The sequence below is a fragment of the Carcharhinus amblyrhynchos genome, chromosome 17 (genome assembly GCF_965287045.1).
Source record: "Carcharhinus amblyrhynchos chromosome 17, sCarAmb.v2.hapA, whole genome shotgun sequence".
Taxonomy (NCBI): Eukaryota; Metazoa; Chordata; class Chondrichthyes; order Carcharhiniformes; family Carcharhinidae; genus Carcharhinus; species Carcharhinus amblyrhynchos.
This window is the reverse complement of record NC_137340.1, coordinates 1,855,022-1,882,277: the sequence shown is the minus strand read 5'-3', so window position 1 is coordinate 1,882,277 and position 27,256 is coordinate 1,855,022. Positions and strand designations below refer to the sequence as shown.

At 48.5% G+C, this 27,256-nt stretch overlaps 1 protein-coding gene across 1 annotated transcript in view; it reads left to right on the top strand.

The window, feature by feature from the left end:
* The window catches only part of LOC145354160 (peroxiredoxin-like 2A), a 32,188-nt gene extending 17,918 nt beyond the window's left edge, over positions 1-14,270 (top strand). The window contains exons 4-6 of the mRNA XM_080205235.1: positions 269-409; positions 5,541-5,705; positions 13,929-14,270. Of these exons, the coding sequence (XP_080061361.1) occupies positions 269-409; positions 5,541-5,705; positions 13,929-14,036 (414 nt within the window). The 3' untranslated portion in view covers positions 14,037-14,270. The remainder of the gene's footprint in view (positions 1-268; positions 410-5,540; positions 5,706-13,928) is intronic.
* The last annotated feature ends 12,986 nt before the right edge of the window (positions 14,271-27,256 follow it).

Below are 27,256 nucleotides of genomic sequence, written 5' to 3'. Positions count from 1 at the left end.
CTGACTCCCTGTCAGAGATTTTACTGAAACCATTCCTCCCGCAGCCAGAGTGCAGCTCCGTCTCAGGCCAGCTTTAAGCGCTGCTTGCTTCATATGAATTGGGGGATGTTTATCTCTGAGCTACACAACGATTAGCAAACAGCAGCACCAAGATCAGGCTCGTGGCTCATCTTTGATCAGTGACTCTGATTCCCAGCCTTCCTCGTAGAGTTAATCACTGTCAGAAACAAGAGGTTAGTTTGACTTTTCTTCTTTCTGCTGACTGTAGGAGGCTGCAGAGATCTCCTCTCTGAAAGCCCAGCTCGATGAGTTAGGGGTCCCGCTTTATGCAGTCGTCAAAGAAAATATCAATGATGAAATACAGAACTTTCAACCTTTCTTCAAAGGAGAGATCTTTCTAGATGTTGAGGTAAGTACCGGGTCTTAGAATGTGAGTGTGAGTGTCAGTGTGATTTATTCCACACTCGTCAGATGCACGCATGTGCGATGGGGGGAGTGGGGGGGTTGATGTGTGTGTAGGGGTGGGGGGAGGAGGATGATGTGTGTATGAGGGAAGAGGGCTGACGTGCGTGTGATGGGGGGAGGGTGGTTAATGTTTGTGTGTGTGTGTGTGTGTGTGTGTGTGGGGGGGGGGGTGGTGGGAGAGGGTTATGTGTGTCTGGGGGAGGAGGTTGACTTGTGTGTGGGGAGAGGGGGGTTGACGTGTGTTTGTGTGGAGGGGTGGGAGGGGGTTGATGCGTGTGTGAGGAGGGTGGGAGGGGGTTGATGTGTGTGTGAGGAGGGTGGGAGGGGGGTTGATGTGTGTGTGAGGAGGGTGGGAGGGGGTTGATGTGTGTGTGAGGAGGGTGGGAGAGGGTTGATGCGTGTGTGAGGAGGGTGGGAGGGGGGTTGATGCGTGTGTGAGGAGGGTGGGAGGGGGGTTGATGTGTGTGTGAGGAGGGTGGGAGGGGGTTGATGTGTGTGTGAGGAGGGTGGGAGAGGGTTGATGCGTGTGTGAGGAGGGTGGGAGAGGGTTGATGTGTGTGTGAGGAGGGTGGGAGGGGGTTGATGCGTGTGTGAGGAGGGGGTTGATGAGTGTGTGAGGAGGGTGGGAGGGGGGTTGATGCGTGTGTGAGGAGGGTGGGAGGGGGGTTGATGCGTGTGTGAGGAGGGTGGGAGGGGGGTTGATGCGTGTGTGAGGAGGGTGGGAGGGGGGTTGATGCGTGTGTGAGGAGGGTGGGAGGGGGTTGATGTGTGTGTGAGGAGGGTGGGAGGGGGTTGATGTGTGTGTGAGGAGGGTGGGAGGGGGTTGATGCGTGTGTGAGGAGGGTGGGAGGGGGTTGATGTGTGTGTGAGGAGGGTGGGAGGGGGGGTTGATGCGTGTGTGAGGAGGGGGTTGATGCGTGTGTGAGGAGGGTGGGAGGGGGGTTGATGCGTGTGTGAGGAGGGTGGGAGGGGGGTTGATGCGTGTGTGAGGAGGGTGGGGGGGGTTGGTGCGTGTGTGAGGAGGGTGGGAGGGGGGTTGATGCGTGTGTGAGGAGGGTGGGAGGGGGTTGATGTGTGTGTGAGGAGGGGGTTGATGCGTGTGTGAGGAGGGTGGGAGGGGGTTGATGTGTGTGTGAGGAGGGTGGGAGGGGGTTGATGCGTGTGTGAGGAGGGGGTTGATGCGTGTGTGAGGAGGGTGGGAGGGGGTTGATGTGTGTGTGAGGAGGGTGGGAGGGGGTTGATGTGTGTGTGAGGAGGGTGGGAGGGGGTTGATGCGTGTGTGAGGAGGGTGGGAGGGGGTTGATGCGTGTGTGAGGAGGGTGGGAGGGGGTTGATGCGTGTGTGAGGAGGGTGGGAGGGGGGTTGATGTGTGTGTGAGGAGGGTGGGAGGGGGTTGATGTGTGTGTGAGGAGGGTGGGAGAGGGTTGATGCGTGTGTGAGGAGGGTGGGAGAGGGTTGATGTGTGTGTGAGGAGGGTGGGAGGGGGTTGATGCGTGTGTGAGGAGGGGGTTGATGAGTGTGTGAGGAGGGTGGGAGGGGGGTTGATGCGTGTGTGAGGAGGGTGGGAGGGGGGTTGATGCGTGTGTGAGGAGGGTGGGAGGGGGGTTGATGCGTGTGTGAGGAGGGTGGGAGGGGGGTTGATGCGTGTGTGAGGAGGGTGGGAGGGGGTTGATGTGTGTGTGAGGAGGGTGGGAGGGGGTTGATGTGTGTGTGAGGAGGGTGGGAGGGGGTTGATGCGTGTGTGAGGAGGGTGGGAGGGGGTTGATGCGTGTGTGAGGAGGGTGGGAGGGGGTTGATGCGTGTGTGAGGAGGGTGGGAGGGGGTTGATGCGTGTGTGAGGAGGGTGGGAGGGGGTTGATGTGTGTGTGAGGAGGGTGGGAGGGGGTTGATGCGTGTGGAATTGTAGAGATATTCAGCACAGAGAAAGTTCCTTTGGCTCATCACGTTTGTTCCATTCAGAAATAACCCCCTAACTATTCTAATCCTGCTTTCCAGCGCTTGGCCCATTTGGTTTGCCTTGGTATCACAAACGCCCATCTAAATACTACATAAATGGTATGAGGGATTCTGCCTCCACCACCCTTTCAGACAGCAAGTTCCAGACTCCAACTATCCTTAGAGTGAAAACACTTTCCCTCAAATCCCCTCTAAACCTCCTGCCCCTGACCTTAAATCCATGCTCCCTAGTCACTGGTCCCTCCACCAAGGGAAATGGTTTTTCCCTGCCTATTCTGTCTACGCCCATCATAATTTTATACATCATTATGTCTCCCCTCAGTCTCCTCTGCTCCAAGGAGAAGAAACTGCCTATCTAATTTCTCTTCATAACTAAAACTCTCCAGCCCAGGCACCATCCTGGTCAATCTCCTCTGTACTTACTGCTGGAACTGATTCCCTGATCAAGATCATGACATTACTGCTCTTTACCTCCCTCTTGTCCCGATTAAAATCCTATATCCTGGAATATTGAGCTGCCAATTATGCCCCTCTCTTGACAGCAATGACATCATACCCCAACTCATTTACCATTAGACTCCTAGTATTAAAATAAATAACAGCCAATCTTGCCAGACTTCCTTCTGCCTTAACTGGCTGTAATTCTCTGCCTTCTGACTCACTTGCTGTCTCTTCTAATATTGGTTGTGCTCCTGCTCCTGTTGAACCTCCTCTCAGGATCCTTCCACATCCCCCACCCACCCCCAATTAATTTTTTAAACCCTCCCAGTCTCCCTGCAAGTATACTGTTCCCATTGTCCCAGCATGTGACACCGGAAGTAATTCAGAGGTTACTACCTCCACATCCTGATTTTTAATCTACTTCCTAGCTCCCTCAATTCTGCTGGCAGGACTCACCCCTTTTCCCACCTATATTGTTGGTACCAATATGTAGCACAACCTCTGTCTGTTTGGCCCTTCTCCTTCAGAATTCCCTGCAGCAATTCATTGACATCCCTGACTCTGGCACCAGGGAGGCAACATACCATCCTGGAGTCTCTTGTACAACCATAGAGATTCCTGTGTTACAGCCCTGACATTCCTCCTCCCTTGTGCAGCATGGTGCTGCTGCTTTCCCCTGCACGATAAGGTTCACCATGGTAGGCTTCTGCAGAAAATGCAGATGTATGGGATTGTGGGTAATCTAGGAAGTTGGATCAGGAATTGGCTATCAGATAGGAGACAGAGGGTGGTGGTGGATGGTAAATATTCATCATGGAGTACAGTTACGAGTGGTGTGCCTCAGGGATCTGTTTTGGGGCCACTGTTGTTTGTAATTTTTATTAATGATCTGGATGAGGGTATAGTTGGGTGGATTAGTAAGTTTGCTGATGACACCAAAGTCGGAGGTGTGGTAGATTGTGAGGAAGGGTGTCATAGTCTGCAGGGAGACTTAGATAGGTTGCAGAGCTGGGCCGAGAGGTGGCGGATGGAATTTAATGCGGAGAAGTGTGAGGTAATTCACTTTGGTAGGAGCAACAGATGTGTCGAGTATAGGGCTAACGGGAGGACTTTGAATAGTGTGGATGAACAGAGGGATCTAGGTGTGTGTGTACATAGATCCCTGAAAGTTGGGAATCAAGTAGATAAGGTTGTTAAGAAGGCGTACGGTGTCTTGGCGTTTATTGGTAGGGGGATTGAATTTAGGAGTCGCAGTGTAATGTTGCAACTGTACACTACTCTAGTGCGGCCGCACTTGGAGTACTGTGTGCAGTTCTGGTCCCCGCATTACAAGAAGGATGTGGAGGCGTTGGAGAGGGTGCAGAGGAGGTTTACTAGGATGTTGCCTGGTATGGTGGGGAGGTCCTATGAGGAGAGACTGAGGGATTTAGGGTTGTTTTCGTTGGAAAGAAGGCGGCTAAGAGGGGATCTTATTGAAACATATAAGATGATTAGAGGTTTAGATAGGGTGGATAGTGATAGCCTTTTTCCTCGGATGGAGAAAGCTAGCACGAGGGGGCATGGCTTTAAATTAAGGGGGGGTAGCTACAGGACGGATGTCAGGGGTAGGTTCTTTACCCAGCGGGTGGTGAGGGATTGGAATGCCCTGCCTGCTGCAGTTGTAAATGCGTCTAGTTTGGGGGCGTTTAAGAGATCTCTGGATAGGTTTATGGACGAAAAGGGATTGGTATAGGCTAGTGGGCCATTGTTTCTGTAACTGGTCGGCGCAACATCGTGGGCCGAAGGGCCTGTTCTGCGCTGTAATGTTCTATGTTCTATGTTCTATGTTCTACACCAACAGCATCCAAAACAGTGGAGCTGTTACAAACAGAGATGGCCACAGGGAACTCCTGCATTATCTACCCTTATCCTACTCTGCTTAGTGGTCACCCATGCCCTCCCTGCTTGTCCAGTCTTCACCTATGATGTGACCAGCCTGGTGCTCCCCATGACTTGCTCAGTATTGTAGATGCTGTTCAGTGAAGTCTCCCTCTCCTGTAGTTTTAGTTGGACACACTTCCTGCACACGTGATCAGCAGGAACAACTGAATTCTCCGTGATTTTCCACACAGCATGGGTGTGAGCTCTCCTGCTGTGACCACCCTTAATTATTCCCTTTTATACCAAAAGATTCTGCTTGTATAAGAATGCTATCAACTTACATCCTTTACACTAACTTTACTCCTTTACACTCCTTTGTTTACTTCTATTAATTGGTTATAATGACCCTGACTTCACTTATTTGTATTGTTCCTTAGCTAATCTCTTCTTCCCAAAAAATAAAAACACAGCTCCCTCCCCCTCTTCACCTAACTCCCATACTTACCAAACTCCCTTTGCTCATTGTACTCTACAGAATAAAAACCTTACAAACTATAGACTTCAAGAGGGGAGGGTGTCGGTTTGTGTGTGTGTGTGTGTGTGTGTGTGTGTGTGTGTGTGTGTGTGTGTGTGTGTGTGTGTGTGTGTGTGTGTGTGTGTGTGTAGTGGTGGGGGGTGTTGCATGTGAGGATCAGCTTTGGGATAAGAATTGATTGCTTCTATGTCGGTCTTTGCAAACATGAATGAATTGTTGAGTAATGTGCCAGTGATAATTTTGGAACCGGTTTCTATCTCGCTGTGTGAATCTCTGTTTTTAGAAACGTTTTTATGGGCCAATACAGCGCACCATGGGTTTGTCTGGAATGCTGCGCTTTGGCGTCCTGAGGAATTTCTGGCGAGCTTGGCGGAAGGGATTCAGTGGGAACACAGACGGAGAAGGATTCATTCTGGGAGGAGTCTTTGTTTTGGGAGCTGGAGAGCAGGTAAAGAATGCAATCTGTCAAACCAGATTGTTGTATTGGACTCAACCCGCCCCTCTCAACTATTTCTTCCTTTTTTAAATTCTTTTTCTACCTCAGTTGAGTCTTTTCCCACTTACATTTGGGAATCTTGCGATGCCCTCTGTCCTTCCAAGTGTTTCCTGGTCCTAACTGTCTCCTGTTCCCTGTGGATACCTGATCTCTGGACCTCCATCAGGATAGTTTGAGAGCTCTCCGCTCCTTCCTGCAGTCTCTTTCCACCATCACTCCACCCCTACACCTGCCTGAGCTTCTACTCACAATGAAGAACTTCTCCTTCAACTCCACACGCTTCCTCCCAGGAAAAGGTGTTGATATGGGAACACACATGACCTTCTAGTTATGCTGTCATTTTTTTGGATTTGTGAAAGGTTCGTTCTTTCAGTCATTCTGTCGCTTGCCTCCCTCACCTCTTTTTCTGGTATGTTCATAGAACCATAGAACCCTACAGTGCAGAAAGAGGCCCTTCAGCCCATCGAGTCTGCACCGAACACAATCCCACCCAGGCCCTACCCCCATATCCCTACATCCCTCTAACCTCCGCTTCCCTGGACACTAAGGGGCAATTTCTTAGCATGGCCAATCAACCTAACCTCATCTTTGGACTGTGTGAGGAAACCGGGGTACCTGGAGGAAACCCACGCAGACACGAGGAGAATGCGCAAACTCCACGCAGACAGTGACCCAAGCTGAGAATCGAACCCAGGACCCTGGAGTGGTGAAGCAGCAGTGCTAACCACTGTGCTACCGTGCTGCCCATGTTGATACTTTATCGGGGTCATTGCCTGCTTTCACTCTCAATGGAAATCTTTCATTGACTTTTTTGTCCCAATTTAAACCTTCCACAATTTACCAGGTCCACTTCTTCCCTTCCCTTCCTGGGGATCTTGGTCTGCACTGTAGGGGAAAGGCTATCAAATAATATGCACTGCAAAGCTGCAGATTCCGATAGTTATCTTGAGTACATTTCTCTGCTTCTTGGAAGACTCTTTGTTGGTGATAGGTCTTTCTTTTATTCAATCGAGGATTCCATCAGCAACATGACAGGGTCCTTAATTGACGCACTTTTGGTCTCATCCATTCTCCTCCTTCTAGGACCATAATAGGGTTTCCCTTGTCCCTGCCTCCACCCCAATAGCCTGTATAGTCAATGGATCATTTCCCAGTGTCCCTTCACCCAACCCAGATTTATCTACAATAGTTAGTAATGCTCAGACAGGTACTTCCCAATGGAGAGCAGATACCCTGAGTACCAGTGACCTGAACACTCCACATTATTATACCTCTGCAGGGCTCCTGGATTGGACAGCAGTAACTGCCTCAAACAAGGAGCTGGTATTCTCACAGGTCCACCTCGTGAACCTCGTTACAATCATTATATCCCTTCCCCTTCCAGGTCCCACGGTGAGTCGATCACCTTGCGAGCCTGTTGTAGCTTTTCAACACCGGTTCCGTGTTCCCCAGCTGTGTGTTGGAAGCAGGCGAGGTGTGGTGGACCAGAGCTTGCATCTTTTGTGTGTGGCATCAACGCACAGGTTCAGTGTCTTCATCGGGCAGCGAGGGAGTGGAAATAGCTCCGTCCACCGAGTGCATTTCGGACTGTGGGATTCCAACGACCAGAGATGGAGAGTGGGAGCCGGCAGATCCCGGAAATTCTTCCGAGACTCCCAATGTGCTGGATGTAGATTGTTCCGGCAGAGCCTGAGGCTGAATGGCTTTAAATGTCGAGGTGTTTTCGTAGGATGGTATCTTCCACTCAGACTTTGTAGGAAGCCGATACTGTTTTAGAGTCAGCTGTGCCCTGTAACCATGTGGGGCTATTTCCATGGTTATTTAATGACACTTTATCGCCCAACTTTATGTATTTCTTCCAACTGATGTTAATGTGGGTTCCCCACACACCCCCCCCAGGTTCAGGAGGATCAGCCTGATGTGGAGTTGTCTGCCTCTGGGCTGGGGTTATTCCAGTAGTTACAAGAGAGCTCGTCCTGTAATTGAAGAGGAGTCTGGAGGGTTTTGTGTCCAAGGAGGCTGTGGCTATTCCTTTAAACCTGCTTTTACTGTTTGGACTGTCTTTCTGCCAGGCCATTAGATGATGGCAACATCCAAATGTGTTGAATTCTGCTCACCTTCATAAAAGAAGCAAATTCCTGGCTGGTGAAGGACGATCCATTATTGGAAACCAGCATCTCCGGGATCCCGTGTGTCGTGAACGATGTGTGAAGATTTTCTGCTGCCGTTCTTGTGCGTCATGAGTTCACCCTGTGTACATCTATCATTACCAGGAACATTGAACCCATGAACGGACCTGCATTGTTGATGTGTAGCCAAGTCCATGGCCTTCCCAACAATTGCCAAGGGTTTCGAGGAAGTGACCCACCAGCGTGACTATGTCCCAATCCAATTCTGATCACCAGATAAAGCTCCTTGCGAGCATCTTCACTCTTCTCACTCCTGGGGAACTATGGTGAAGTTCGGCCAGGATGGGATGGTAACATGACTCAGGATGATAACTCTGGAGTCCAGTAGGAATCTGCTATCTCCCACAGGCAGATGTTCTCTCTGGTTACAGTATTGGTAGAATGTGGGCTGAATGGCCTTTTTGTTTCCCCCATCAGCACCAGCTGTTTAATTTTCACGGGGACTGTGTCCTTTTGCGCCCATAGCCAAATATTACTTGTTGCCACTGGGAATTTCCAAAAAATGTATTGTCATCAGCCCACTGCTGGATTCAGGCTGATGCTATGGGCAGGATTGCCTCGTCTTCCTTTAGCAGTCCCAAGAGTGCCTTGTAGTGTCTGTGATAATGTCTCATTTTCACCCATACAGGTACTGGTGGAATTTCTTAAGCCCAAACACCATCGCCAACTTTCTTTTTCAATGCGGACATACCTGCGTTCCGTGATAGCCAAGGTCCTGGAAGTATATGCAACTGGGGACTCATCTTCGTTTGGCCACCTAATGTGCCAATTCCACCCTGATGGACGTGGGAGCTGGGGTATCTTTGATCGTCTGTACCTTGTCTTCCAAAGGGTGCAGACTAGACTTGTCTACTCTGTAGCCCAGATCTGGAATACACATTTCTCCCTTCCTTGGCATATGTCTGCCTTGGAATATCGACTTAGAACTTCCTCAGGATTCTCTCAGTGGTTGTTATTCTTTTTTCCCTGTTATAAGGACATCATCCAAGTAGATAGTAACCTGAGGTAGACCTTGTAAAATGTTCTCCAACATTTACAGGAAGATTGTGCAGGCTGATGGTTCCCCAGATAGCAGTTTAGTGCATTGGTAAAGGACTTTATGAGTATGAATTGTTGAATATCACTGGGAATTCTCACTCAACTGTGATTGTAAGTAAGTGTGAGTCACATCAAGTTTTGAGAATGAGAGTCCTTCTGCCAACTTCAAATACAAGTCCTCGATCCGAGGGATCAGGTGTTTGTCCAGCTCTGAGAAACGGTTTACCATTTGTTTAAACTCCAAGGGCAGACTGATCCATCAGGCTTCAAAACTGGTACAACCGGTGCTGCCCATTCCTCAGATTGGACTGGTTTGATGATCCCTTCACGCTCCAGTTTTCAGATTCCAGTTTCAACTTTTCCCCATAAAGCAAATGGTGCTGGGTGGGCTTTGCAATATCGTGGAATCACTTCCTAGTCAGCATACAAAATCGCTTTGGTTCTCCTTTGGTCACTGGGCCTTACTGGAAATTTCAGGGTATTTCAGCAGAACTTCACTAAGGCAGCTCTTTTCTAGCGGAAAAATGTTGAGCCAATCCAGGTGGATCTCTCGTCACCAATTTCATCCCATTAGGCTTGGCCCTGAGCCCTCCATCGCAATCATTGGTAACCAAACCAGCGGTTGTACCCACATTTCACAGAGGTTCTCCTGTATAGGTCTCAGTTTTGACTAAAGTTTAGGGTTGAAGGCCGGAGTGAATGCGATGGAACGCTGATTCTCCAGCCACCGATGCAGCCACACCTTTACCTAGTGTCCATTTAACCATACGTTTATTTTGATTGGGTCTGATTTGGACATAGCTGTGTCATTTAGTTGTTCTTGATCTGATGTAGGTGGACCTTCCAGGCTGTGAACTCTCCTGGATATCAGCCTATCTTGGTCTTGTTGGAGTCCTTTGCTGTGTTGACTCCGCATCCGGGCTTATCAAATAATTTTCATCAAATTACCTGTATCCCATGTGCGTTTGCCACCCATTTGGGACCTTGTCAAAGGCTTTGCTGAAATGCATTAAAATTATATCAACTGCACTACCCACATCTACCCACTTGGTCACCTTCTCAAAAATTCATTCAAATTTGATGGCATGACCGCCCTCTGACACAGCCATGCTGACTGTCCCTCATCAAGTCTTGCCTCTCCAAGTGGAGTTAGATTCTCACCTCCAGAATTTTCTCCAATAGTTTCCCCACCACTGACATGAGACTGACTGGTCTATAGTTTCCTGGATTATCTCTACAACCCTTCTTAAATAGTAGAACCACGTTAGCTGATCTCCACTCCTCTGGTCCAAAGATATGCAGGTTAAGTTGATTGGCCATGCGAAATTGACCCTAGTTTTGGGAGGAAATAGCAGGGTAAATATGTGGAGTTACGGGGATAGGGTGGGATTGTTGTCGGTGCAGGCTCGATGGGCCAAATATAGAACATAGAACATTACAGCGCAGAACAGGCCCTTCGGCCCACAATGTTGCGCCGACCAGTTAAAAAACAATGACCCTCTAACCTAAACCAATCCCTTTCCATCCATAAACCTATCCACGGATCTCTTAAATGCCCCCAAACTAGGCACATTTACAACTGCGGCAGGCAGGGCGATTCTATGATCCTCCCCCATAGCCAGAGGAAAATTAATAATTGAGTTCAGAGCCCCTGCAATCTCCTGCCTTACCTCCCACAGCAGCCTAGAACATAATTCACCTCGACCTGGAGATTTGTTCAAGGAACTCTCAGTCTCTCCCTGAGTTCCAAACCTTCATCTTCATTCTCTTGGGTGAAGACGGATGTGAAGTATTTGTTCAACACACTACCAGATGTTCTCTGGTTCCACCCATAGATTATCCCCTTGGTCCCTAATGGGCCCTACTCTTCCCATTGAAATACCTTTAGAATATCTTGGGATTTTCCCTACTTGTACCAGCCAGAACTGTCTCATAACCCCACTTTGCATTTCTAATTGCTTTCTTAAACTCCACCTTTCATTTCTATATTTCAGTAATGCCCCCCCTTGTACCTGCTAAAAACCTTGCTTTTCCTTCTCATTGTATCCTGAATATCTCTGGTCATTCATGGTTCTCTGGACTTGTCACTCCTTCCCATCAGGGAATATGTTGGACTTGTCCTCTCTCCATTTCCTTTTTGAATGCCTCCCATTGTTCTTCTGTAGTTTCCCCACTAGTAGCTGTTCCCAGTCTACCTTGGCCAGATCCTGCCTTATTATACTAAAATCCTCTATCCTTCAATCCAAATTTTTTTCTGCATCTTATCTATTTCTTTGTCACCTTAAATATACCGTAGTATCTTTGGAAAGACAATGGAGCCAATGTTTTGAGTCTCGATGACCTTTTGTCAAAGCTCAGGGTCATCTAGACTCGAAACATTAGCAATATTCTCTTTCCACAGATACTTTCAGACTTGCTGAGACTTTCTAGCATTTTCTATTTTTGTTTCAGCTTCTGCATTATTTTGTCTTTATCTTAAATTGTACCATGTTGTGATCACTATCACTAAAATGCTCCCCTATCACCGCTTTAACCATCCGTCTGGCTTCATTCCCCAGAGTTCGGTCCAGCACATCTTCCCTTGTTGGACTCTCCATACATTCATCTAAAAAGTTCTGTACACATTTCAAGAAATCTACTCTGTCCAAGTCCTTAACGCTGTGTCTATCCCAGTTAACGATGGGAAAGTTTAAATCACCTAATATAATAACCCTATTGTTATTGTTTTGAATCATAGAACCCTACAGTGCAGAAAGAGGCCCTTTGGCCCATCCAGTCTGCACCGAACACAATCCCACCCAGGCCCTACCCCCATATCCCTACATATTATACCCACTAATCCCTCTAACCTACACATCCCTGGACACTAAGGGGCAATTTCTTAGTATGGCCAATCAACCTAACCCGCACATCTTTGGACTGCGGGAGGAAACCGGGGCACCCAGAGGAAACCCACGCAGACACAAGGAGAATGTGCAAACTCCACACAGACAGTGACCCCGAGCCGGGAATCGAACCAGGGACCCTGGAGCTGTGAAGCAGCAGTGCTAACCCACTGTGCTACCCCCTCGCCCCCCACAGATTGAGCATATATTTGCTTCTCAATTTCCTGCTAACTATCTGGGGGTCTACACTTAGCAATGTGGCTGCTCCTCTTTTTTTATTCCTAAACTCCAGTCACAAAGCTTCATTTGATGCCCGCTCCAAGATATCGGGGGTGATTCTCCCCAAAAAAATTGTAAGTGCTGAACTGCAGGAAAAATGATGTAATTCCTGGTTGTTTTTTCAGTGGGAGTTCAGACTCGAATCTCCCACACTCTGCGCATTGCAGAGGCCACAATCATCAATATCATTAAAAGCTTGGGGAGTGGGCCCTATTTACACCAGAGTCTAACAGTTCCAGAGCTCTGCACATGCGCAGTGGCCCCGAACCAGCCCAGGACCCCTGCTCTGCTGCCCCTCCAAATCCCTCATAGTCTAATCGAGGTCCGATCGCAGCCCCGAACCCCTTCCCCCGCCCCTGTCACGCAATGCCCCGATCACCAGTCCCTCCCCGCAGCAGTGACAATCCAGCCCCACCACCCCCCTTCCCTCATCCCCTGGAGGGAAGACCCCTCCTCCAGGAGGCAGACCCTCCCACCCACCCTGATCGCTGGGCCCTCCCTCCAGTCCCGACTGGATTTCAAATGGCAGAGTTACAGCGGGAGACCCCCATCGCCACCAATCGCCCCTAAACCCGCCCCTTGGCTCCACCCCCTCAGCCTTGCCCCTTTGGCACTGTCCGATGCCTGGTGGGCAAAGCCAAGGTGTCCCCTGGGCATGGGCACTTTGTCCCTTGGGCAGTGCCGGGGGCACAGGCTGGCACTGCCAGGGTGCCCATTGCCGAGGCCCCCCCGCCCACCCCCCACTGCCGACCCTCTTGGTGCGTGTCCCGATTTACCCCCTTCATTCCAGCAGAGTCTCCCTCTAGTTCTCCGAAAGTGGGAAGCTACTGTAAACCCCGCTGGAGTGAAATTGTAGCGGGCTGGGAGATGTTATCGAGCCTCGAGAGTTCAGTCCCGGGCCTGAGAATCATATGCAAATAACATTTAAACTAGATTAAAATGACTTAGCTGGCCTTCCTGCCTGATCCTGACCGAGCTGCTTTTCGGAGGTTGCCCTGCGCAGATCCCATGAATCGGGCACACGTGCATCTCCCGACCAAACCCAGCAAAAAATTAGTGGGTTGGAATGGGAGAATCACCCCCATCGTCTCTCCTTACTTCAGTAACTGATTCCTTCATTAATAACGCAATGCCTCTCCTCTTTTACCCCCTCCTCTGTCTCACCTGAAGATGATATATCCCAGGATATTGAGTTGCCAATCCTGCCCCTCCCTTAACCACGTCTCTGTGATAGCTGCTGTATCACAATTCCACGTGTCAACCATTGCCCTTAACTCATCCGTTTTATCTGCGGTATTCCTGCCATGAAAGTAGAGGCTGTCCAACCTCGCCTTACTCCCTTGAAACTTAATACAGCTGCTCTCCCCTCTGTGACTTGGTTATTTACTCTCTGTTGCTGTGCCCTTACTCTGCTAACAGTCTGTGTCCCCTCCCCTGGCCAAATCAGTTTAAATTGCCCCCAAAAGCACAAGCAAAAAGCCTGCAAGGAGGTTAGTCCTGTGGTGTGGGTGAGGAGTGTGCCTGTGGGTGAGGGGTTTGGGTGATGGGTGTGCCTGTGGGTGAGGGGTTTGGGTGATGGGTGTGCCTGTGGGTGAGGGGTTTGGGTGATGGGTGTGCCTGTGGGTGAGGGGTTTGGGTGAGGGGTGAAAAGTGTGACTGAGGGGTGTGGGTGAGGGTGACGAATGTCATATGGGTAAGGGGTGTCACTGTGGGTGAGGAGCGAGGAACCTCACTATCTGCCGTTGCTGGCCTTGTTCTGAGTTGCTGCTGTTGTGGTCTCACAGGGTGTCCTTCTGGAACATCGAGAGAAGGAGTTTGGTGATGCCGTTAACATCAGCTTGGTCTCTGAAGCTGTCAGAAAGATCAAACCTTTGAGAGACGCGAAGAATTAAATCATTAGCAACTGGAAACGTCAATGTAAGAATGAGACTTCAGCAACCCTGCCCCCTCCCCGGTCTCCCTGAGCTTCATGCAGGGCACTGACTTGTAATGTAGTAATGATGGTCTGATTCGAAAGTCACTGTTTCAGGCCTGAGATTTACAGAATGAGTCGACAGTGTCCAGTCTTGAAGTGAATTACTGTAACCTGAATCTAATCCCAATAAAGAGAATGTGAAATGGTCAAACTTGTATTTACTTTAACTTCAATCTCATTTCTCAGCTAGCAATCCTTTCCAAATCCTTCAACAAAGGTGCTGTTCTCGGGCCAAACCCTTGCAGAGAACATTTGGCAAGTCACCAGACTCCGGAATGTTCCACGCTGGAGGATGTGTTCCCCACACAGACTCCGGAATGTTCCACGCGGGGAATGTGTTCCCTACACAATGTTACCTTTGTAATACTTCAATGGGAAGTGAGTATCACAGATGATTCAGCATTTATTGCTGATTTGTAGTTGCCCTTGAGAAGGTGATGATCCATCTTGTGAAACTGCTGCAGTCCACGTTGTTCGATCTTTGTGTGATTTTACACAATGAATGAGTGTCTGGGCTGTTTCAACCAGAGTTAACATGGCTGTCTGTTTGGATTCTGTCCAGAGTGGCAGAATTCATCCCCTGAAGGGCATCTCTACACATGACGGTTATTTTCCAGATGTCGCTGGATTCCGGGGAAGTGCCGGAAGATTGGAAAACGGCTAATGTTACGCCGTTGTTTAAGAAGGGTGACAGGCAAAAGGCAGGGAATTATAGGCCGGTTAGTTTAACGTCTGTTGTAGGTAAAATGTTAGAATCTGTCATTAAGGAGAAAATAGCGAGGCATCTTGAGGGGAATTGCTTGATAGAGCAGACGCAGCACGGTTTCGTTAAGGGGAAGTCGTGTCTGACAAATTTATTGGAGTTCTATGACGATGTGTCTAGGGCGGTGGATAGAGGAGAGCCGGTGGATGTGGTCTTTCTTGATTTTCAGAAGGCGTTTGACAAGGTACCTCACAAGAGGTTATTGCAGAAGGTCAGGGGGCATGGAGTTGGGGGTAGGGTGTTAGCGTGGATAGAGGATTGGTTGTCAAATAGGAGGCAGAGAGTGGGGGTTAATGGGTGCTATTCGGATTGGCGGTTGGTGACTAGTGGAGTGCCCCAGGGGTCGGTGCTGGGGCCTCAGCTATTTACCATTTATATAGATGATCTGGAGGAGGGAACCGAGTGTAGGGTGTCGAAATTTGCTGATGACACCAAGATTGGTGGAACAGCAAATTGTGCAGAGGGTGTGGAGAGTCTGCAGAGGGATCTAGATAGGCTGGGCGAATGGGCCAGGAACTGGCAAATGGAATTTAATGTTGGCAAGTGCGAGGTTGTCCACTTTGGTAGGAATAATGGTAGGAAGGACTATTACTTATGGGGCGAAAAGCTGCAGCATGTGACGGTGCAGAGGGACCTCGGGGTCCTTGTGCATGAGTTGCAAAAACCCAGCCTGCAGGTGCAGCAGGTGGTCAGGAAGGCGAATGGGATGCTGGCCTTCATAGCGAGGGGGATTGAATATAAAAGTAGGGAGGTCTTGCTGCAGCTGTATAGGGCACTGGTGAGGCCGCAGCTGGAGTACTGTGTGCAGTTTTGGTCGCTGCACTTACGCAAGGATATTTTGGCTTTGGAGGGAGTGCAGAGGAGGTTTACTAGGCTGATTCTGGAGTTGAGGGGGTTGAGCTATGAGGAGAGGCTGAATAAACTAGGCTTGTACTCGTTTAGAGTTTAGAAGAATGAGGGGAGATCTCATTGAGACGTATAAGATGTTGAATGGGATGGATAGGATAGAGGTGGAGAGACTCTTCCTGCTCAGAAAGGACAGTAGGACTAGGGGGCACAGCCTCAGGATAAAGGGGGGGCGGTTTAGAACGGAGTTGAGGAGGAACTTCTTCACTCAAAGGGTGGTGAATCTCTGGAATTCTCTGCCCGTTGAAGTGGTGGAGGCTGCCTCGCTAAATATTTTTAAGATGCAGGTTGATGGGTTTTTGATAGGAGAGGGGATTAAGGGTTATGGGGAGAGGGCGGGAAAGTGGAACTGAGCCACGACAGATCAGCCATGATCTTATTGAATGGCGGGGCAGGCTCGAAGGGCTAGATGGCCTACTCCTGCTCCTATTTCTTATGTTCTTATGTTTACAACAGTCAGTGACAGGAGTTTGCAATTCCAGTTATTTTGAGTTGAATTTGACGTTTATCTTTTGCAATGCTGAGATTTGAACCCACGTTCTCAGAACATTTGCCTGGGCCCCTGGTTCACTAGCCCAGTGACAATTGAAGGAGTTGAAACGCTCCCTAAGAAGCACAGTTTATGCTACCACAAGCCACATCAAGTGGCCATTTGTTAACTGACAAACCTGTGCAGTCGCACTGACCCCCCCTCCGAGCACAGTGACCACACTAGAACGATAAGCAGTTGGAAGTGAACAAGCCATTCTGTTACCTCCTCGCGATAAATGTATTGTCTGCCACGACAGCGAGTCAGGATTTTGGGCACTCTGTACCACCTACACAGAGCTGACATTCCCTTTACCCATTGTGTATGAAGTATAACAAATTGGAACAATTTGGTGGCTTCCTGCGACGTTCAGTGATCGCCATTCTGTGAATAACTGCACCCTGAGATCTCACACTTGCAAGCTTCCCCTCTGGCCAGGTTATGTTCTCCTCCTCTTCCCCCTCACTTCCTGCCACTGTCAGTCCACAGACACAGAGTCGCTCTGTAAATAAATGTTTGCGCCCAGAACTTTACTCCCACCCCGCAGTCCGATCGCCTCTGTTAGGCTCACTTTTGTCTTGATCTCGTACCTTGCGAATTGACACACTGATGATGGTGGGCGCATATTTTATTATGTAGGGAGAGGGAGGTTATCGGAACGGCCCGTGTGTGTATGTGTGTGTGTAGGCGAGTGGCAGTCTTGTAAACCACGCACCCCACCCCCCCACTTCTTTTCCCAGAGGCACCTGATCCCACAGCAAGTTTAGAATTTGCCCCTGGCTTGATGAATTCTGTGACCATTAGTTGCAAGGAAGGCATGGAACTACCAGGAGATGATGTTAATTGGGAGGGAATGAATGTTTTAAAGAATCTTAGCACTGTATATAATCACACCCAAGTCATCCTTTGTTCTTTTTTAAAAAAAAGGAGGAAGTTTGCAGGGTTTGTTACAGAATTTTGAGAGAAAGGAACTTTGTTCTCTCAACATACTAGGAAAATATTACCAATTAATTGGCAAGATGGAGAATTGATTAGAGAAATCTAAGGTTGAGCTGATAATTTGAGTAGTTTTGTGTTTCAGTGTGTTTGCCTGGTCTGGTTGCTTGTCGAATGTAAGTGATTGTTGTTGCATTAAGAGCAGAGCTGTTAAAAGTCTGTTTTGTGGAATATTTATTACACAATGCTTTACACTGATTTAACTTCAGAGGAGTGGTGCACATAATGACCTGGAAAAGGCGCGGGTTCATCACCGCAGTGAGGGGGGGGGTGACCACATAAAGCATGAGAATATAATCCGAGACCTGGGAGCTGTAGCCAGGCTGCCCTCAGAAGCAGCAGCAATTCAGATAAAAGCCCACCAGAGAGTGAGGACTGCAGAACAGAAGGGGAACCAACTAGCAGATGCTGAGGGAAGCCCTCCCGCACATAGCCGCTGCTACAACAGCACCCTTGGAAGAGGTGGATATTTGTAAGCTTCAGGGTAATACCAGCCCAGGTGAGGTGGCACAGTGGGAACAGGCAGGGGCGTCCAGGGACAAAGGTGGAGTGTGGCGCAGAGGGCACCAAGTAGCCGTCCCCTCATTTATACACACCGAAATACTCCAGCCAGGGAACACACTTCACAGGCAAGATAATGAAACAGGCTTGCAAAACCCTGGGAAGCCGACAGCGATCCCATATCCCGTACCGCCCTCAGAGTTCGAGTGAATGAACCGCAAAATTAAAAATACGATCGCAAAGTCAATCACCGAGACAGGTCAGGGGTGGGTCGATGTCCTTCCTGCATCTTGATGCACCTATGGGCCACCCCCGGTCGCACCATAGGACTCACACCATTCGAATTAATGACGGGGAGGGCAATCAGACTCCCAGAAAACATAGCTGTAGGAGGAGAAGAGATGGCACCCTTCCGGGATAAAATAAAAAGATTCGTACAACAGCTAGACCACCATCTCAGAGAGCTGCGCCACACAGCCAGAGACCAACAGGCTATAAGGGACCAGGCTAGGAAGCAGGATATCAGTCACACCACCGCACTCCCCCGAGTAGGGGACAAAGTCCTCATCCGGGTTGCTCCCGAACAAACAGGATTCTCACCAAAATGGATAGGCCCCCATGAGGTTCTCCTCACCGTGTGCCTGTGTCAATATCAAAGGGAAACACTGGTCACAGTTAAAGGAGTACCACCCCGGGGTGGGGGGGGAGACAGGACAGACCGACCGCAGGGGCGAGGATAATCCGACGATACAAAACAGGCCACGCATCGACCCCTAACTAACCACCTTTATCCGCACAGCAGAGTCCGAGCTAACAACCTTCATTTCCAGCACGGAGGAGAGCCACACGCCAACCATGGCTCTGATATTTAGAACATAGAACATTACAGCGCAGAACAGGCCCTTCGGCCCACGATGTTGCGCCGACCAGCTTTTAAAAACAACACTAACCCACTAATCTAAACCAATCCCATTTCGTCCATAAACCTATCCACGGATCTCTTAAACGCCCCCAAACTAGGCGCATTTACAACTGCAGCAGGCAGGGCATTCCAATCCCTCACCACCCTCTGGGTAAAGAACCTACCCCTGACATCCGTCCTATAACTACCACCCCTTAATTTAAAGTCGTGCCCCCTCGTGCTAGCTTTCTCCATCCTAGGAAACAGGCTATCACCGTCCACCCTATCTAAACCTCTAATCATCTTATATGTTTCTATAAGATCCCCTCTTAGCCGCCTTCTTTCCAGCGAAAACAACCCCAAATCCCTCAGTCTCTCCTCATAGGATCTCCCCTCCATACCAGGCAACATCCTGGTAAACCTCCTCTGCACCCTCTCCAAAGCCTCCACATCCTTCCTATAATGTGGGGACCAGAACTGCACACAATACTCCAAGTGCGGCCGCACCAGAGTTGTGTACAGTTGCATCATGACGCTGCGACTCCTAAATTTGTATATATGTTCTATAGATGTATGTGCATGCTTAAATAAGCTAGTTAAAATATAGTTAATACTGAGATCCTAATACCTGGCAGCCACCCCCCACCCCTCCCCACCCCCTCTCCAGGACAATGCGGACCATCTGGGGGGTGATCCTCACTGCCATCTCCCTGACGGGTGTCGCCTTCCGGGGGCACACCACCTATCAGCAATCCCAGGGAATAATGTTCAATACACCCAAGGCGTTGTGTGTGCCGGCAGCACCATACCCCGAGGACAGTAGGATGTATTCCAACGCGTGGTTACAGGTCCATCCAGATATCAATGTGATCTGCTTCACTTGCACACTGGATAAGCTCCGAACATGTATCCAACGGCCGGACTCGAGGAGCGACTCCGGTTGCACCTTCGGAATGATCTGAGCCCTCCCCGAAGATCCGCAGACCCCACTACAAAGGGACATTCTCAAACCGGACACTGGTATTTCTGGGTACTACGGACTAGTTGAGGTTCCTGCACTCTCACTATATGTACGTGTTGCACTTCCTACAACGCGGGCCCCCACGACCACAACACCCGAAATCTTCCCCTGCCCCTCGCTGAGCGGGGGGCTAGAGGGAGGACTGGTGTTGTGGAACGAGGGAGAAATTGTATACGACAATGTGAAACACAAAATCGTGCCTGTTCTGATCGCTATCTCAGGGATCCAGGTGCCGGGATACTGTTTGGAACAGACACGAGGCATGTACCAAATGCTGGACAGGGAAACCATACAAAGAACAGAACAAAGAACAGCACGGGAAACAGGCCCTTCGGCCCAACGAGCCCACGCCACCATCTTAACAATGTGTTTTTCCTCCTCTACCCTTGACCCGTGTCTATGTTTATGGTACCCCCATTGGAAACCAGATTGAGGGGAGAATAATTTAGGGACAATTTGTTACACCAATCAGCCTAAGAGCACATCTTTGGGGTGTGGGAGGAAACCGGAGCACCCGGAGAAAACCCACGCAAGCACGGGGAGAATGCGCAAACTCCCACAGACACCGGCCCAAATCCATGTATCTGCACAGCAAACGGTGATAGTCACTGAGCTGTTGTGGTGCCCATCTGCTGGTCCAGTTTAAGTGTACACAAATGACACGAAGTACTAGGCTATTCTTGAAACATCCAAGAGCAGCCCACGCACGACCCACCACGTGTATGCCCCTCATTAGACAACAAGCTGGACCGACACACTTGCGGAGTAAAAGAGAAAAACATCAACACACGTAACAGTTGATTTCCAGGAACGTCCCGAGGCTCTGATCCTTATTTAAAACAGTATAAAGCGGGCTATCGATGCAATGGGAGCAACACACTACAGAGGCAACACACACACACACACAGAGAAGCAAAAGGGGAATAGTCAAGGACATCCTCACAGGGATAAACACCGGATCCAGCCTGGTTAACTCAATTGACATCCAGGGACTCAATAATAAGATCGGACAATTAAAGGGGATGATGAAAGATATCCTGCATCGGTCACTAGCCCAACAAGCCGAGCAGGCTCTTTTAGGGGAGAGGGGTGCCCATACTCAACTGGATGGAGTCACGATTGGAGACACACGCCCGTACCATTAACCACCTTATAGATAGAGAGAAAACACTGCCTGGGTACAACAGGGACAGCTGTGCCATGCGTACAGTCAGTGGATGATAGGCCAATTAAGACATAATTTGGACCAGGTACAGGGGGGGAGGTGCCCGATTGGATTGACAGCACCCGGCTTAGCACAACTCGCAGATCAGAAGGGGGTGCTGGAGAGCCGCACCTTGAAAGGAATGACACGGGTATATCCAGTGATCCCCGACTGTGAGGTTAGCGAGAGTACGGGGGTAGGAATGGTCCTACTGCTTCCGATAATTACTCCAGACTCGGGACCATTCCCTATCTTCCAGATTGAAAACATCGGTGTTGTTAGAGGCAATATCTCCCCCCGCTACCACCCAACCGAAGTCACGGCCATCTCAAGGCCTGGCGTGATGTTCAGCACCTCCCTCTCAGGATGCAAACAAAGAGGAGAGAGAACCGTCTGCCCTCCCCCACCGAGACAAGGAGAGGCAGCGGAATGAGGGTTTAATAAAACGCAGGGCTGTACCCTAGAAATTACACCCACCGATCCACACTTTCCCCAGGCAGGATAGGGAGGACAAGGCAGGGATTGTGTAACCACAACAAGAACATCCTTCATATACAACAGGCTGACACGCCCAATCCCCAGCCCAAACTTCAGCTTCACCCCTCGGAGACTGGTCACTATTGGCCAGGTCCACATCACCAACATCCGAGGTAGACAGACCCTGACACTTAATGCCACGGACCCACTGAGAGATGACCTCAAATATTCCCGAGAGCCAGAACAGGTTCCCATCCCACAGTGAGCAGAGGTACTGAGAGAGCTCCGTCTCAAAGTGGGACACTCTGTTCGATTATACCACCAACTACAATCACACATCAAAACCCTAGAGCCTGACACAGAGTCAGCCTTACAGAGCCAGACATGGGTTCAGAGGGTGTGGGACTGGGGTTTAAGTGTAGACATTCACCCCTGGATCCGGATAATCTCACACATACTGGTGGCCATCCAACTCATGCTGGCAATATCCTGGGGGGTCATAATGTGACATACTTACTGCCAGCACAAGGAAACTAAAACACGGGGGAAACTAATCAGGATGATTGGCGAGGTGGGGTGACTAATAAATCGGGAAGACTTCTCCCGCATACACCTAATTCGACAAACCCGGGGCTCCCCTAAACTGTACGACTGCAGCATGCGAATGCAGGGAGCACTGGACATAACATTTGATAAAGAATTCAGTCTGAGGGAGGCGGAACAAGTCTGCTCCTGACCGTCAGGGGGGAACGGTTACCGGGCAACAAATTTTCTGAAATTGGGTACAGGATATGGAAGCAGAGTAAAGTTGCACTCAGAACCTCCCCACTAAAGATCACAAGGGAACAGACACAGACTCACAGGCAAGGACATGCTTTTAAAATGCAAACTAGGGCTAACACAGAAAGGGAAGCGGACAGGATGGCACCTACAGAAACTAAATTAAAAAGTACGCCCCCATCCAACCAAATCAGCACCTCTGATCTAATCAAGTAAACCTCTATGGAGACACCTAAGGATTAGCGTAACTAAGGAAGCATCCCTGGCCCCACAAACTTCCTGAGACCAGCCAAACACCCATTGTTCAAACCCCGGAGATTCTAGACCATTAATAAACTCATCAGACAGAAACGATAAACAGACACTTAAAAACATTGTTACAATACTTGAAAACATGGAAACAGGATGGTCAGAGTCAAATACTGTAAACAAAACATTAACATTTGAATCACACAATGTTTAAAATATTGAGTATAACTGTAACCCATTGCTTTAGAGTGCTTTCGGGAGAGTTCGGTTTGTATGCCCTGACTGCATCTCCGTTGATGTTAAAATAAAGCTGTCCCGCTGTTAAACCTGACCCTCAGTCCCCAGTGGTCGTGTCCGCCCACTTGCCCACTTACAGTAGTAAGGGTGTGGAATGCCCTGCCCGCAGCAGTTGTGGACTTGCCAGCTTTAAGGGCGTTCAAATGGTCAGTGGATAGGCAAATGGATAACATTGGAATAGTTTAGGTTAGAGGGTCATTAGATTGGTTCCACTGGTCAGCACAACATGGAGGGCTGAACGGCCTGTACTGTGCTGGAATGTTCCATGTTCTACGGGTTGTGGGTGTCGCTGGCAAGGCCAGGTGAACCATGGGCAGATGGACAGCACAGTGGCACCACGGTTAGCACTGCTGCCTCACTGCACCAGGGACCCGGGTTCGATTCCCGCTTGGGTCACTGTATGTGTGGAGTTTGCACATTCTCCTCGTGTCTGCGTGGGTTTCCTCCGGGTGCTCTGGTTTCCTCCCACAGTCTGAAAGATGTGCGGGTTAGGTGGGTTGACCCGAACAGGAGTCAAAGTATGGCAACTAGGGGATTTTCACAGTAACTTCATTGCAGTGTTAATGTAAGCCTACTTGTGACTAATAAATAAAACTTTACTTGCCAATAAATCCATCTCTGATTGTTCATGAACTGAGTGGCTCACTCAGACAGCTTGGGGCAGTTGAGTCAACGTTGCTGTGCGTTTGGAGTCACCCAGATTACATGTGTAGGCCTGTCTCGGGTCTAAAGGTTCTTGTCTTTATTCTTGATATTAATGGCACTCATTGTGACTGTTTTACTAAATGTGAAACCTTTATGAAATATCGAAGCCCTGGTTTATACTCATAATGACATTGGTTACGTAGGAATCCCATGAGATAGGGTTTGTCTCAAGTGGTCAATCCTTTGACAGATTTTTAAAAAGTTTACTTCTTTCTTATAGTTACGAAGCCAATCTATTTGTGATTCCTCAGATACTGAAGTAGTCCATATTCAAATGCAACAAGATCTGGGCAACATCCAGGCTTGAGTTGACAAGTGGCAAATAACATTCACACCACACAAATGCCAGGCAATGACCATCACCAATAAGAGACACTCTAACCTCCCGCCCCGCTCCTTGACATTCACTGGTGTAACCATCACTGAATCCCCCACTGTCAACATCTTTGGTGTTACCGTGGACCAGAAACTCAACTGGACTTGCTAGATAAACAGTGACTGCAAGAGGCTGGGAGTACTGCGGTGAGTAACTCACCTCCTGACTCCCCAAAGCCTGACCACCATCTACAAGGCACAAGTCAGGAATATTCCCCACTTTCCTGGATTAGTGCAGCTCCAGCAACAGACAAGAAGCTCGACACCATCCAGGACAAAGCAGCCCTCTTGATTGGCACCACACCCACAAACATCCACTCCCTCAGCCACCGACACTCAGTAGCAGCAGTGTGTACTACCTACAAGATGCACTGCAGCAATTCACCAAAGATCCTTAGACAGCACCTTCCAAACACACGACCACTTCCGTCTGGAAGGAGAAGGACAACAGATGAATGTTTCTGGAGTTGTTATGGTGACAGGATCTGGGATTTTATAAAGACGCCCATAGAATACAAAACCAGGGAGATTCTGATGACCCTCTTCGAAACACCACCATCTGTAAGTTCCCCTCCAAGCCACTCAACATCCTGATTTGGAGATAGATCGCCGTTCCTTTGCAGTGGCTGGGTCAAAATCCTGGAACTCCCTCCCTAACGGCATTGTGAGTCAACCCACAGCACAGGGAATGCAGAGTTTATTTTTATTTTTTAGTGTCACAAGTAGGCTTACATTAACACTGCAATGAAGATATTGTGAAAATCCTCTAGTCAGCACATGGGGTTACGGGGTTAGGGCAGGGGGAATGCCTGGGTACGCTGTGGTGTTGGAGACTCGATGAGCCTCCTTCTGTATATGTGGATTTTATGATTCCACGATAAGTCTTGGATTTCGTTTTCTTTTGATTTCCAGTTTTAACTCGGAAAATAATGCTTCATTTAAGCTTACATTGCAATTGTCCTTTTCATCACTTGAGAGCACAATTCCATTCTAAACCCACAGCGATAAATTAATATTTCAATTCAACACAGTCAGAATGTCAAAGATTATCAATAACAAGAGATGACCAGCTCCTTGATTTGAGTGAATGCACAGAAATAGAAGCAGGAAGAGGCCATTCAGCCCTCCAAACCTGCTCCGCCGTTCACCTTTATCATTGGCTGATTATCAAATTCAATATCCTGACTCCCGCTCCTGCCCCACCCCCACCTTTAGCCCCAAGAGTGAGGTCTAATTTCTTCTCGGAATCACACAACGTTTTGTCCTCAACTATATTCTGTGGGAGTGAATTCCACACATTCCCCACCCTCTGGGTGAAGACATTTCTCCTCACTTCAGTTCTAAAAGGTTTCCCCCTTATCCTCAAACCAGAACCCCTAGTTCTGGGCTCCTCCACCATCAGGAACATTCTTTCTGAATCTACTCTGTCTAACCCTGTTAGAATTTTATATTTTTCAATGAGATCCCCTCTCATTCTTCTAAACTCCAGTGAATATAATCCTAACTGATTTAACCTTCCCTCATATGACAGACCTGCCATCCCAGGAATCAGCCTGGTAAACCTTCGCTGTGCTCTCTCGATATCAGGGAGTACAGCAAAGGACATCCTCCTTCAGAGAAGAACATTAAAACTGCACACAGTGCTCCAGGTGTGGCCCTCACCGATGCCTACACAATTGCAGCAAACATCCCTATCCCTGTACTCAGATCCTCTCACTATGAAGGGCAACATACCATTTGACCTCTTTACTGCCTGCTGTACCTATGTGCTTACTTGCAGCGACTCATGCATGCAGACTCCAAGGTCTCATTGAGTATCCACCTCTCTCAATTTACACCCATTCCAGTAATAATCTGTCTTCCTGTTATTGCTGCCAAAGTGGATAACGTCACATTTATCCACATTATACGGCATCTGCAATGCGCATGCTCACACACTTAGCCTGTCCAAATCACACTGAAACATCTCTGCATCCTCCTCACAGCTCACCCTCACATCCAACTTTGTATCATCTGCAAACTTGGAGATAATACATTCAGTTCCCTCTTCCAAATCATTGATCTATAATGTGAACAGTTAGGGTCTGAGTACAGATCCCTGCGGAAGCCCACTAGTCACTGACTGCCAATCAGAAAAAAACCCATTTATGCCAACTCTTTACTTCCTATTTGCCAACCAGCTTTCCATCCATCTCAAAACATTACCTGCAATCCCACGTGCTTTAACTTTATGTCTGTTTTATAAGATTTTGTCAAAAGCTTTCTGAAAGTCTAAATAAACTACATCCACTGGTTCTCCTCTTCCCTATTAGTTACATCCTCAAAAAATTCCAATAGATTTGTAAATCCGTGCTGACTGTGTCTGATTGTACGACTTTCCTCCAAATGCCGGGTTATGAAACCTTGATGATGGACTCTAGCAACTTCCCCAGTACCGACTTTAAGCTCGCTGGTCTGTAATTCTCTGTTTTCTCTCTATCTCCCTTTTGAATAGCGAGCTTACATTAGTTACCCTCCAATCTGTAGGAATTATTCCACGGTCCAAAGAGTTTTGGAAAATAATCACCAATGTATATATCTACTATTATACTTAAATACTCTGGGATAAAGATTATCAGGATCTGGAGATTTATCCGTCCTCAATCCCATCAATTTCCCCAAAACCATTTCTTTACTAATACTGATTTCCTTCAACTCCTGACATGTTTCTCTCAGAGCCTCTGGTACATTCTTCATGTCTTCCTTTGTGAAGACTGATGCAAAGTACACATTTAATTCCTCAGCCGTTTCTTTATTCCCTGTAATAAATTCCCCTGTTTCTGACTGTAAGAGACATTTGTTTTTGTCAATTTCTTTCTCTTTACATATCTATAGGAAGTTTCACTTTTAATGTTCCCCAATAGCTTACTTTATAGAACATAGAACATAGAACATTACAGCGCAGAACAGGCCCTTCGGCCCACGATGTTGCGCCGACCAGTTACAAAAACAATGACCCTCTAACCTAAACCAATCCCTTTTCGTCCATAAACCTATCCAGAGATCTCTTAAACGCCCCCAAACTAGACGCATTTACAACTGCAGCAGGCAGGGCATTCCAATCCCTCACCACCCTCTGGGTAAAGAACCTACCTCTGACATCCGTCCTATAACTACCACCCCTTAATTTAAAGCCATGCCCCCTCGTGCTAGCTTTCTCCATCCGAGGAAAAAGGCTATCACTGTCCACCCTATCTAAACCTCTAATCATCTTATATGTTTCAATAAGATCCCCTCTTAGCCGCCTTCTTTCCAACGAAAACAACCCTAAATCCCTCAGTCTCTCTTTCATACACTGTTTTTCCTTCTTAATCAACCCCTTGGTCCTGATACGCTGAATTTTAAACTGCTTCTCAGGCCAAAAAGCCAAATTGGCTTTCTCTTGTCAATTTGT